The 14,272-nt window shown below is 33.2% G+C and overlaps 1 protein-coding gene across 3 annotated transcripts in view; it reads right to left on the bottom strand.

The window, feature by feature from the left end:
* Positions 1-14,272, bottom strand: part of PHF3 (PHD finger protein 3) — a 112,613-nt gene that overhangs the window by 84,193 nt on the left and 14,148 nt on the right. The window contains exon 2 of one of the 3 annotated variants that reach the window (XM_074237291.1): positions 3,657-3,925. The exons of 1 other annotated variant lie outside the window; for it this stretch is intronic. In XM_074237291.1, the coding sequence (XP_074093392.1) occupies positions 3,657-3,900 (244 nt within the window). In that variant the 5' untranslated portion in view covers positions 3,901-3,925. Of the gene's footprint in view, positions 1-3,656; positions 4,767-14,272 lie in introns of those variants that run through there. One more of the 3 variants, XM_074237290.1, reaches the window with a different exon arrangement.

Below are 14,272 nucleotides of genomic sequence, written 5' to 3'. Positions count from 1 at the left end.
AGGTTCTACAAACAGTTGAAATTATGAAACTGAAGTACTTTATTCTTTGGAATGGATTACTATAGAAGACTCTTAAGCAACTAAAATAAAATCCAGGCTGCATAAAATCTTTTATAAGAATATTAAGGGGGGGGGGCAGCTAGGTGGCATAGTGGATAAAGCACCAGCCCTGGGTTCAAATCCGGTCTCAGACATTTAATAATTACCTAGCTGTGTGGCCTTGGATAAGCCACTTAAACCCCATTTGCCTTGCAAAAACCTAAAAAAAAAAATTTATATATACACACACACACACACACACACACACACACACACACAACCACACACACATACACATACACACATAAAGGAAATCCTTATTCCCCATACCCATTTACTGTAGGAGAAAATATCATTTCTTCCTCAGACCTTAAAAAGCTCTGTTACTTTCTCTTTTAGGTTCTTTCATGGATAATTCTACCTTACATACTGAAGTTCATTTATCTGTTTCTCCCAAAGCCTGAAAAGATTCACTCTTCTTCTAGTCATGTTATGTCCTTGACATACATTACATGCCATTCTTTTATACAAACATGGTTGGTAACATGTTACACCTCTTCTTTATACTATGTATTTTTCCATTGTCAATAGTAGGAGTCAACTATAAATCGGATTCTTATAAAATGATGGTGCTTCCATGCTTCACAGCCTGAGATTATTGAAAGCACCACACATTTTCCAAGACAAGAAACTGGCCTTAATTGTCTTGCCTATAGTAGATAATACAATGGCCAAAAAATGACTGAACTTGCTTCAAGGAAGCAGGAAAACACTAAACCAGGAAAACGCAGAAAAACACTAAAGAAAATTAATTGATTAAATTAAGACCAATCAGCAGTAAACAAAAATAATCAAAAAACAAAATTCCAAAGAGCTTCACATATAAAGGACTAAACACTACTATTTAAAAGGCCTAACTTAAAAAATTACAAGGAGAGTAACATTATGATATAAGTGCTTTTCAACATTACTGATTTTACAAAAACAAAAAGACAATATAACATTTTGTATAAAGCCCAGGAAAGAAAAACGAAATCATAGTCTTAATCCAAGCTGAATAAAAGTTGAACTAATATAGTAAACACAAAATAAATCAAGGCACAATTTTAAAAAGACCAAAGAAAGTAATTTAAAAGTAGACAGCAAGGTGACAAAGAAAAAAAGTTACAACTCACTACCAATAGAAAATTAGTTAGGATTACACATCCTATCAGACAATATTAAACTAATTTCACAAATCTGACTACAGGTTTCATCTGCCATGAATAAAGAAATAAAGTAATAAACACTCGCATTAATGAAAATATAGTATTTGACTTTTCAAAGTGTTTTTTTCTATGCATTACAATTACAATCTTGAAATCTCTAAACTGAAAAAATTAAGAGCCGTTCAATCATTTTATCAGAACCAATGAAAAACTAAGACTTCACAACAGCAAACTTCCCTAGTTCAGTACACCTGAGAAGTAAAATTACCAGTTACACAGTTACATTCCTCTAAGAGTGTACAAATAGATTTATCTCATCTTCAGCCACTACAAATAAAATGAGAGAGTAGATCCAGAAAGATAAAATACTTTTTAAAGTCATATGTGATTTTCTTTGCTGTAACACAGAAATTTAAATAGTCTGTGAACCAATTAAAGCTTTAAGACATTTGTCAACAGTTTTCATTAATAAGAAAGTTTCTCCAGTTGATTTTCAGGGACTTAATTTCCCAATATATCACTTGAAAATGTAAATAATCAAAAAGTTCATAAGACTCTGAAAGTTCATCTAGTTCAAGACCTCCCCCCACCATGTTCATGTCATACAAAGCAACATAAGACATTAGAGAATCAATATTTTAAAGGCCTATAAACATATTTCAAGAAATAGTAATAATATTAACAATACATACAGATTCATCAGTTATAAAAAGTAAATGTCCCAAAACAACTTTCATGTAAAAAAAATTCTAAAAATAATATAATTTGATTCACTCAAATCAAAATGTGTAATTCTAAACTATAACTTCAAGCAGTAAGCAATATTGAGTCATAAATTATGAATAGTAGGATTTTTTTGATGGGGAAGGAAGAAATTACAAAGTAAATGAACAACAGTTCCAAAACTTTTACTGATGTTCATAATAAAGTTTTCAAAAATATAATTTTTTAAATACTAAGTCAAATTTTTATCAAAATAAATCACTTCAACCTACAAAACAATGAAAGGTTTTGAATTTTTCAAGTGAAGAAAAAAAGCAGGTGCATTAAGTGCCAACATTTAGGTTAGTTGACAAAGGAAACTTTTTTTTAAAAAAGCAATACATAAATACAAAACACAAATGAGAAACACTGTATTTTAACACTAAGTACCAAAATAAAAATCTTGAGAAATAAGTTTCTTAAAAACTGGAAAAACTTCAAGACATTCAGAAAACAATGAAAATTGTAATGTAAAATTAAGTGACAAAAAAGAAAAATGTTATTTAGAGCTAATCAAACTGCAAAAAATTCAACATTTTTGTATTCCTAGACTGTTAAACAGAAAACTTCAAATCATAGGTAGCAGAATTGGCCTAACAATTAAGTGTGAAACAATTCAATGTACAAAGGAGGAAGGATTGGGTCACCTACCTCTATGCTGTAACATGTATGTATGTATGTATGTATGTATACACACACACACACACACACACATATTTAACAAGAAGAAAATTAGCTAGACAGAAAATTTTGCTCTCATTTAGGGGAAAGAGTAAAAAAAATATGGCAGAGCTTTTCAAAGTTAATAAGATTTTTGTCTTTCCATTTTTAGTAAGTTAATTGATATATTAATACCAGAAAATTTGTACTTTGCAACTTGAAGTGTTTCTCTTTTACTTACTTAAAGAAAGCCTGTGGTTTTCCCCAAACATAAAATACTTTATATTTTAAAAAGAATATTTAACACAAAAAAATGTAAATGTCATTCAAGTTACTGCTAGTCCAACTAGCTTAGTCATTTCAATTTTTAAATTCTTGTAAAAATATTTTATCTTGATCATATAACCACACTGCCTTTTCTATTCCAGAAGCACACTTTCTATGATTTCTAAATTAAAGTACTCTTATTACAATTCTGCTATCATATTTCCTTCAAAGAAAGTACTAGTAACCATTCTACCACAGATTATCATATAGAAAATCTATCCTTTAAAACACCTTCACCATCACCATTTGGGTAAAAAAAAAAAAAAAAGAATGTGTGCCCCATATTCTGGTTTTTCAGTGCCTCAGATTTTGGTTCTTTTTTCCTAGCTGTGAGGAGAGTGCCTGCACAAAGCACATCAAGGTTATAAATTGGGATAAATAATAGAGAGGACTGGAAGTGACATTGAGAGATTCTTTAGTCCTTCCCCTGTGGCTCCAGATAGGACTACAATTTAAAGCATCCCAGAAGAAAATTCAACAACCTTCCAGAAAGAATAGCCAGGAAGGCTCAATTGCATATAAGTTCTTATTCTGATGCCTGAGAAGTTCTAAGCTATAAAAGGTAGAAACCTAAATTCACTTTCTTCATCATCAAAAAGGATGCTGCTAAAAATTACTTTATTTTAATTGCAGACTTTAAAAAAAAATCATAAGAGTTACCTGTTGAACAAGGCATCTGGAAATTGGGATCATTGCTATCCAAAACAGGCAAACAGAACTGGTTACTCGCAGATCCTAGCATAGGATCCTTATCGCTGAGCATGTTCTTCAGCGAGTCCTCTAAGACATTCTGACTTGTACTAAAATCCTCACAGACTTCATTCTCCAGGTTGGATCCTAGAAATAGGGCATCATCTAAGTGTTCAGTAGGAATTAAATGATTAAATGTATCAACTATATCCATGAAGACTTCTGTGTGTCTTTCAGCCCTATAGAAAGACAAAAAAAATATCATAAGAAATAAAGCTATCAAATGTAAAATCACCTAAAACCAAATTATTTTCTTTTTTCCTGTTTTTGAATCTAAAAGAACATTTAAGGTATTTCTGAATTGTTTCTTTAAAAAAAAAATTCTCACTGCTGCAGACTATGCAAATGGAAATTCAAAACGAATTTTTATTGAGCAATATTGATTTACCATGCATGTAGAATGGCATATTTACTGGTTTACTTGTTGACAGACTATAATATACTTATATTTTTTAAAAGAAAAGATTTGTCAAATCCCAAAGAATTACATAACTAAATACAATAATCGATTTTAAGTCTGTTTTAGATAAATTTAAACTTTCTTCTACAATAAGACCTAAAATATGCAGAGTAAATCTAAAAGTTAATTACACTCTTAAAAGCACTTTATGCCATTATGTAAACAGCCTCATTTTATTTGTAAAGCACTTTGAACTTAAAACATATATATGTGTATATATATAGTAACATTATTTTTTAACTCATGAATATTTTTTCATAAATTCATGAATTTTAAAATTCACACACGCACACATACAAACACATAAATTAATACAGGTTCCCCTCAATCACCAACTCTCTATATCTATATCAATCATAAATGATGTTCAGAATGAAGACCTTCAAATACTGAAAGATTCTAAATACCAAAGATTCATTGAGTATAGCATCCTAAAGCATGAAAATGAACCAATGCAATTCTGAACATTTTTCGACAGAAAAGGAAATAAATGACTAATGTTCATTTAATTTAGGTTAACAGTTACTTCAATACAACTTAGACATATCAAATATCAGATTTATACTTTTAAAAAATATTCAATAAAAGAGAATTTCTGATCAATAAGAAATTTCTATTAATCAGAAAACCTAATCAAGCATTCCAATCAAGTTTCTACAACTGCAAATGCTAAACTATAATCAGATTAGTCATAATTATTAAAAATGTAATCCTAATCTTCTATAATCACTAATGCATGTATTGACTGTTCAACCCTACAAAATAATTCCTTGAAAAAATGTATTATTTTCCTCATAAAAATGAAATACTTAGATCAAACCGTAGAAATGGCTGAAGGAGAAACACCTGAGATAAACTTACTCAATAATTTCTTTCCTTAAGTTACTTAATCAAACTATTTGCAATTTCTAATAATGTAATAAGTATCAAAATTTGAAGGATTTAACTTTGAAATACAAGGTTTTTTCCCAACTGGTGGATTTTATCCCTGTCTATAAGCTCTATCAGTAAATAGCATGTCTCACTTTGCATTTCTAATAGAAATAAGTCGTATATATCAAATATTCTTCCCTCTAAATAAGTTCTACTGAGCTATCTACAATTTAGCCTGGTCTTCTTGTGAAAGACTCATAGTAACAGGTGATTTAGGACATAAATTACCCTCCACCCCCATGCAAAGTAAACAAATATATAACCAAACACAAAAATTGCAGTTAAAAGAACAGTTTACAGAATCTACTGTCTAAAGGCAATAAAATATATTTCACGTGATACTGGCTAGCTCACCATATTAAAAAAAGCATAAGAAAAACATCACTGGAAAGTAGGTGGAGCTTATGGTTCAAAAATGTTGGAGAAATTTGAGAAATTCTATGAAGAATTTAACAAGATCCCCCTAAATTAGATCAACATACATTTTAATGTTTAGTGACTTTAATATTGAGATGAGCCTCATCAAGAACATAAAAATACACTGGGAAAAATATACTTTGGGAATCAAGAAATAAAGGACCATTTCACTTTAGCTAGTCCCTAGGACCCTTTCTTGACATTATGTTAAGCACTAAAATTAAAGTACTTTGTGCTGGAGATACAAAGACAAAATGAAAAACAATTCCTCCCCTTAAGAAACATATATTCTACTAGAAGGCTATATAACACACAAACATATTTCATGATTATTTAAGTAGAAATAAAAGAAGCAAAAACAAGTGGAAGAATCATCCCAAGAGTTGCCACATAAATGAGGCTTAAATGATTCTAAAAAACAGAACTTAAGAGGGAGTATATTCCAGACATTTTGTACAAAAGGACAGATGTATAGAATGCAGTTCAAGAACAGCAAGTATAACAATGTATGTAAAGGACAGTAATGTGAAATAAGCCTAGATAGACAATCAGACTGGAAAGACTTTAAAAGTCACATTGAAGCATTTACATTTTATCCTAGAGCAAACAACTGAAGCTCTTAGAAGAGTAACATATTCAGACTTCTACCTTAGAAGATAAATATTTTGGCAACTGAGTGAAGGATATACCACAGAATGGAAAAATGAAAGTTATAAGCATAAATTAAGAGGTTGTTGCAGTAGTCTAGGAAACAGATGAAGGCCTGGAATAGTGATGAGGGCCTAGAATAGATGGTTTTAAAAAAAAAATTTGGAGAATGGCTGGCCTGGGGGAAAGAGAGATAATGAAATTTTAGAGACCTTTGTGGAGATGCCTACAGAACATCCAGTTGGAAAAGCAGAACTAGAACTAAGGAAAGGGATTAAGGCTGAATAAAGAGATCTGATAACCATCCACACAAAGATGATACTTGGAATTCATGGGACACCCAAGAAAATTTTTTTAAAAATCCTTCTGAGGGACAGCTAGGTGGCGCAATGGATAGAGCAACAGCACCAAAGTCAGGAGGACCTGGGTTGCAATCTGACCTCAGACACTTTTAATTACCTAGTTGTGTGATCTTGGGCAGGTCACTTAACCCCATTGCCTTGCAAAAAAAAATCCTTCTGATTGTCATCAAAATGTTTCACAATACAATGCAAGTCAATGTTTCCAGAATGATTATTTCACAAGTTTCCTAATACAAATGCCAAGTAAATTAGGCTACTACTATTCTTGATACCCTACATTTCAACTCCCACTTTCACACATGTTGTCCTCTTTTCTTCCATCTCTTGGAAGTGCCCAGTTCCCTCTTTAAGACTTAACTCAAGTGCTACTCCTTATTTGAGAGCATTTCTTATTTGCCCCATTGGGTTGGCAATCTTCCTCCCTCCTCAATTATTTTATATTTATCTACTTATCAATGTTTCAAGTTCTCCCCAAGTAGAGTGAAAAGTTGTTAAAAACAGAATCAGAGGGGCAGTTAGGTGGCACAGTAGACAGAGGACTGGCCCTGAGTCAAGAATATCTGAGTTCAAATCCAGCCTCAGACACTAATTACCTAGCTGTGTGACTTTGGGTAAAGTCACTTACAGAACCAGGACTTCATTATTTTTATCATTTTGGCTTTAAATACAATCTTTGCATTTTTTAAAATACTTACTACAATGTACACAGGTTCAATAAGTGCTTTTTGAAAATTTTAGAGAAAGGTTGCAAAAAAGAAGAGAACTCAAGACAGATTTCTGAGGCATGCAAGATTTAAAAGGCAGGCTGAGAGAGGAAAGCAATACCACAAAAATTCATGAGAAGATGGTCAACACTGTCAAATGCATCAGAAAGAAAGAAGTTGAAGAAGAAGAAGAAGAAGCTGAGAACAGCCATAAGATTTATCAATTAAGAGATAACTGATGGGGGTAGCTAGTTGTAAAATGGAGAACGAACAAGACCTGGAGTCAGAGAGGATCTGAGTTCAAGTTTGAGGACTGACCTCAGACATTTAATTGCCTAGCTGTTTAACTGCCTTAAAATAAATAAAATCTTAAAAAAATATAACTGATAGCCTCAGTTATCAAAGCCTTCAAAGGCTAAAACCACCACCAAATGATGAAAAGAAAATACTGTCTGTACTTATATTGCAACCTGCTTGAATACACTGAATTTTTTTTAAATCCAAGAGGCTAAAATATAGACTCATTATTCCTTAAAGGAATTTAAATAATGTAAAAAAAAAAAAGTACAAAGAGCTGAGACTAGAAAAACAGCTGAAATAGTGGAATATTATTGTATGCTAAGAATGATGAAAGACTTGGGATGGGAAGACTTGGATGAATTTCTGCACAACTGAACAGAAAGGGGGAAAAAAATTTACACAAGTGACTTTGAAAATCTTAAAAATTCTAAACAATGCAACTATGATTCCAGAGGATTAATGAGGCATGCTATCAATCTTCAGAAAGATGAGGGGAAGATGCAAAATGAAAATATAAATATTTGGGCATGATCCACATGGGAATTTATTTTGCTTGACTACTAAACATTTTAGTTACAGGGGCCTGGGTTTTTTTTTAAGGGGGGGGCAGGAGAGAAAATAAATGCTTGTTAATTGAAAATTAAACTTTTTTAAAGTACTTGAGGGGAAAATAAATCTGTGTAATAACTCAGTCAGAATCAGAGAATTAAGAATCTCAAGGTCATCCAATCACCATTTGAATAAGAATCTTTTCCCACACTATCCCTGATAATCTCTACTTCCAAATCATTCCAAAAATACTTGTAAATAAAATTGGGGAGAAGGGGGAGAGTAGCCAGGGAGAGGGGGAATAAGAAGAACTAGATGAGACAATATATATTTTAGTGTTTTCTTAGTCACTATAGTAACCTTATTTGTATCAGCTACTTTTGTGGAAAACAACATTTCTGGACTCAACCATAAATCAAAAGGAAGCAATAAAGTTTAAAAATACAAAGATGGGAAGACAAACACAACCTACCAACTTCATTCAAAAAAATCCATACTGTGGAAGCCATACAATTTTAAGGATAATCAGTAATTATTTTCAGAATCTCAAAGAAGATTCAAAAAGAATGGAAAAGATCACAGAGAGTACTTTTATCCAAACATGGCACTCAAGGTAATTTTACAATTTTAATAAAATATCAACCTTTAACACTAATATCTCTCGGGGAACAGTATGGGAAGATATATATATATATATATATATATATATATATATATATATATATATACACACACACACATGCAAAGGGCATTCTTGAAAAAAATAGTATGATGTTACTAATTGGAAGAAATCTTAAAAAATCAATAAAGCTGAGGATTGAGAACTTAAGGCTAGTAACATACCCAAGGCAAGACTGGGATTCAAAAGCCAGGTTCAATTCCAGTGATTTCATTCATCTATCCCTAATGAAGAACAAACTTTCAGGGTGGGCGGCTAGGTGGCTCAGTGGATAGAGCACCGGCCCTGGAGTCAGGAGTACCTCAGACACTTAATTACCTAGCTGTGTGGCCTTGGGCAAAGCCACTTAACACCATTGCCTTGCCCAGCCCCCCCCCAAAAGAACAAACTTTAATTTCATTGACTTTTCTACAACTGACAAAGTCATTCACCTGGATAAATAAAAGTTTAGAAACTCTACGATCTAGTTGTAGTATATGAGGTATACTTTTTTTTTCTTTTTGGTTTTTGAAAGACATTGGGGTTTAAGTGACTTGCCCAAGGTCACACAGTTAGGTAATTATTAAATGTCTGAGGGGGTATTTGAACTCAGGTCCTCCTGACTTCAGGGTCAGTGCACTATCTAGCCACCCTGAGGTGTACCCTTAAAAGCAACTGACTCACTATAATAATAAAACCATAAAGAACATTAAATAGATAAAAATCTACTTTAAAAAAAATATAGACTCCTTTGAACAAAAAAGAAAATTTGGGCTTTTCTCGAGAAAAGGGCACACTCCAAGTCTCACAAAGGAGTGAAGATCAAAGGAACTGCCCCGAACTGACAGTCAAGCAAGATTATATGGCCTAACATGATCCCCTCCTCCTTCCTATAGTCCCTCTGTTGACTCATTGGTCAGTTTTCAGAGATACATTCTACTTGTGAAAATCTACCCCAGCAACAAAGAAAAGAATGAAAGGTTTTCTGAAAATATTACCCTACCATCCAGATGGTGAGAATAACCTTCAAGATTATAACTATCTTACTGAAGTAACAGTCTACTTATCATCAAACAAGAGGAGTCTTATGAGCTTTGTTGGAATGCAAGATTTTTCTCATGGGAAAAGTCTACTGTTCTCCCAGTTAAGATAGTTTTATCATCATCAAGTAGGTGACTCACTAAAAATGCAAGGTCTCTCTGGAAATAGTCCATCAGGAGGGTGCCTGGCTTGGAATGCAAGGTCTCTCTCCCTCTTTCTTCTAAGAATAGTCAAAGAGTAATAATCTGTCTTTGTTTTAATGATTTTTAACCCAGAGAGGACTTCACTAGGAACAGAATCCTAAACAAGATGTTCCCCAAAAGAGTATTAAAGGTCTACAAAGAGACTCCATATAAGAATATCATCTACATCCAAAGAATGAATTATGGAGTTTAAACAAAGACCAAAGACGATCACCCTAAATTTTTCTTTAAAAAGTTATTTTATTATGTAATTTAGCTATCTCTTATGTTTTATTTTTCCTTAAGGATACGATTTCTCTCTCAACATATTCAATTTTGATCACCACATAGCATGGAAACAGCTTAAAGACTGTCAGACTGCCTTCTGTAGGGGATAGGGGAGGGAAAGGAGATTAGGGGGAAAATTGTAAAACAAAAAAAAAATAAAAAATGAGATTTCTTTGCTTAAAAGAGACTTCATACAGATGCTACCATGAAAGATCTCTTTATCTTAAGATTCTCAAAGAACTAACAGCAAGGACAAAGTAAAAGAGTGAGATCTAATTTATCCCCAAAGTGATATGAAGAATGCTCTGGGTAGAGGTCAAGTAATAGATGAATCCTGTACTTCTCAAAGATAGAATTATTCAAACTTTAGGGGGCTCAGGGTAGGGTGAGGAAGCATGCGTATTATCCAGTTTGAGACACAGATCAGAAAGCTTTCAAAATTAGAAATGTTTCTTTTACATTTATATTATTTTGATCAAGGCAAGATCACAACACTATGGACTGTTCAAAACAGTTCAGTGATGATAAATTAAATGACTGTAATTCATCAAAGGCTCAGATGACATAATCTGCAACAGATGACAAATGGAAAGATCCCAGGTGGGGAAGGCCCAAATTAATACCAATATTATCAACAATGATTGCACAGTAGAAGTTGAGAAAGAAATCAAGTACAAAAGCTGAACCAGTAATGAATAGGAAATGAGTAAATTCAACAAATATTGTTGGGATTTTTTTTTAAGACCTCCAGTTTAGGAGATAGATCTATATGAAATACAGAAAGATAAAAACAAAAAAGCAAAACATTAGAGTACAGTGAGGAATATTGGGGAAAAAAACACAAGATCTGGAATACTAGATCTGCATTCAAAATGGTTTTCCTTTGTAACCTTCCCTGACCCAACTCTCAGGGGAAGAAACCAGAGGTATCAATAACCATATAAAAAATGTCCTAAATCACTAATAATTACAGAAATGCAAATTACAACTCTAAGCTATCACCACTTCACACCATCAAGAAGACTAAATTCACAAAAAAGGGCAATAACAAATGTTGGAAATCTGGGAAATAGGTATACTAATGTACTCCACAATGGTGAAGCACTTTGAAGAGCAATCTGGAACTATGCTTTTGATGCAGGAAAAATTTGTGTTTGGAAGCAGATTTTGTAATCTTTTATAACTGTTACATTTTGTAAAATGTTATCTGCACCTGAGATGTAAATTGATTCCTATTGTTCCATTGTTAAAGGTAAAATTTGTAGCATTTCCTCATTCCCAACCCCCCCCCCCAACCTCTTATAGTCAAAAAGAAGGTAAGGATTTCCTCTTTGCCCTCAGTACCCAGAGAATAGGCAAGACTATAAAACCCTGGCCAAAACTGCCCTCTTGGCTGCTACCACCCTCCCTGGCCCAGTCAGCTCTCCCTGGCTCTCTCTTTCTCTCTCCTTATTTCTCTGTCTCTATCTCCCAAGCAACCTGGCCTAGCCTTTTGTTATTCACTTCTGTCCTCAAAGTACCTGTTGCTTTTACAGGTGGAGAAATAAGTTTTTAATCTGTAAACTTTGTAAGCATTCTATAATAAATCTTGATCTATCTTAAATCCCAAGGAGTACATGAATTCATTCAGCATTCAAGGCCTCTCAATGTCTATTGGAGATCCCAATTCTCATCCACTACATTTTTACCTTTTTATCTCATGACAGCACTGCTAGGTATACTAGGAATATCAATCCTATAACACAAAGAAATCAAAGTAATAGGAAAAAGATTCAAATCTACAAAAACATTTATTGCAGCTTTTAGTGAGGCAAAAAATTGGACACCTGGAGGGTGTCTCTATCAATTAGGGTATGGATAAACAAGTTAAGAATGTATTTATATGATGGAATACTATTGTGCTGTAATACTATTGTAAAGGAATTATATGAAATGGGAAGAATCAAGAGAACATTTTATATAGTTAATAGCAATATCTGAAAGACTTGGTAACTGATCAACAGTGACCAACCAACAATTCTAAGGGATTTGTGCTGAAAATGCTATCCACCTCCAGATAGAGAATTGATGGACCCAGATCACAAATTGAGGCATATTTTTTTTCTCGATGTGAAAATTTATTTTGAATAGCAATACATATCTGTATTGAGTTTTTCTTGCCTTCTCAGAAGATGAAGAAGGCACAGAGAGTGGGGAAGAATTTAGAACTTAAGATAAAATGAAGGGGCAGGCAGCTAGTTTGCACAGTGGACAGAGGAGGACCTGAGTTCAAATCCAGCCTCAGACGTTTAATAACTGCCTAACTGTGTGACCTTGGACAAGTCACTTAACCCCATTGCCTTAAATAAAAATTTTAAAAAAAGATAAAATGAAATAGAATTATAAATTTAACCTTTCTGAGCAGGTTCTTCATCTGTAAAGAGGGGATTTAGAACGATGATCTCCAACTTTAAAAGCTATAATAACCCATTTGAGGGGTACAATCTGTACAGTAAAAGCTCATCCATGCCCCTATTTCAGTAGATAAGTTATTGAAGACAATGATCTTTAACAGTTTTGAAATATACAATCAAGAGGCATCTAGGTGGCGTAGTGGATAGAGCACTGGCCCTGGAGTCAGGAAGACCTAAGTTCAAATTTAGACTCAGACACTTACTAATTACCTAAATGTGTGACCTTGGGCAAGTCAGTTAACCCCATAGCCTTACAAAAAAGAAAAAAAAAAGAAATATCCATTCAATTACAATACATTCTAAAATGTTTGTGAATATCTGACAATTAAGACCAGACAACAGAAAAATGCAATGCTAGTCTCAATAACCTCAAACTATTATCAAGTTGGGCTTATTTATTTAATACATTTGGTTTCTTTAGGGTGGAGAGACTAATTATCTCAAAAGAACTCCTTATTCATAATGCACAAATTTCCTTCAGATATTTCTTAAGACTTGACACAAGAACAGCTAGTAAGAACCATGTTAAGGTCTGGAGTCAGGAAGATATGCTGTATGACCATGAAGGCAAGTCACTTAATCCTCACTTCCCAGTTTCCTCATCTATAAAATGAGCTAGAGAACAATATGGCAAAAACAATCCTGTAATCATTCAAGAAAACTCAAAATGGGGTCATTAATAGTCAGACATGATTGAAAAAAAATTATACTTTAAGCAGAGACTCAAATCTTATTTCTTCCATTCTTGTCCTACCCCTCTCCCCCCAACATGTGGCTATCTGGTAGGTGCTTAACAAAGGTTTATTAAATTTGAAAATGAGTATATATGTGTACATGTGTGTATACACACACACACACACACACACACATACATATATATTAGAACGATTTAAATGAATGACTTGAACAAATAAAAGCTCATTGACTAGAGTCAAAGAGCCTGGATTCAAACATTGTCTCATTGATGATGCTTATCTGTGTGTGACTGATGTGTCACAACCTCCCTGGACCTCAATTTCCTTAACTGAACAATGAGGGAGTTAAACTAAGTGAACAGCAAGAACTTCCTTTCCACCTCCAAATCTATGATCTACTTTTTTAAAAAGTTTTCCTTTGTCTATTTAAAATTACTTCAGTACTAGTCTTAATTCACTAAAATTCTCATACAGAAGTGATCTTAGGTTCTTAAAGGCTTTATCAACAAGGTACTATCTTTAGCAGTTTCTAAGTCTGGGTCCAATGAGTATGTGTATCATTCAATTAGCAGTCTAGCAAAGTTAGAGAGGTTTACTATCAGAAGATTAGTCAACAGGTAACATTTTGGGGGAAGGAAGAGGAGGGCATACCATAGAAATTCACAAAGATCTTTGGAGGGAGGTACAAGAATACTACTAATAATGAAATAATGTGATATTGAAATATTGACAGTGCTAATCTACTTAAGTTTAATCCCATGTACAAATTAAATTAAGTCAACATCAAGGATGTACCAATAACCATAATCTTAAAAATAGGTTTTGAACTTCAGGGC

This window comes from Macrotis lagotis, chromosome 5 (assembly GCF_037893015.1).
Source record: "Macrotis lagotis isolate mMagLag1 chromosome 5, bilby.v1.9.chrom.fasta, whole genome shotgun sequence".
NCBI classification, from domain to species: domain Eukaryota; kingdom Metazoa; phylum Chordata; class Mammalia; order Peramelemorphia; family Peramelidae; genus Macrotis; species Macrotis lagotis.
This window is presented reverse-complemented; position numbering and strand designations above follow the sequence as displayed.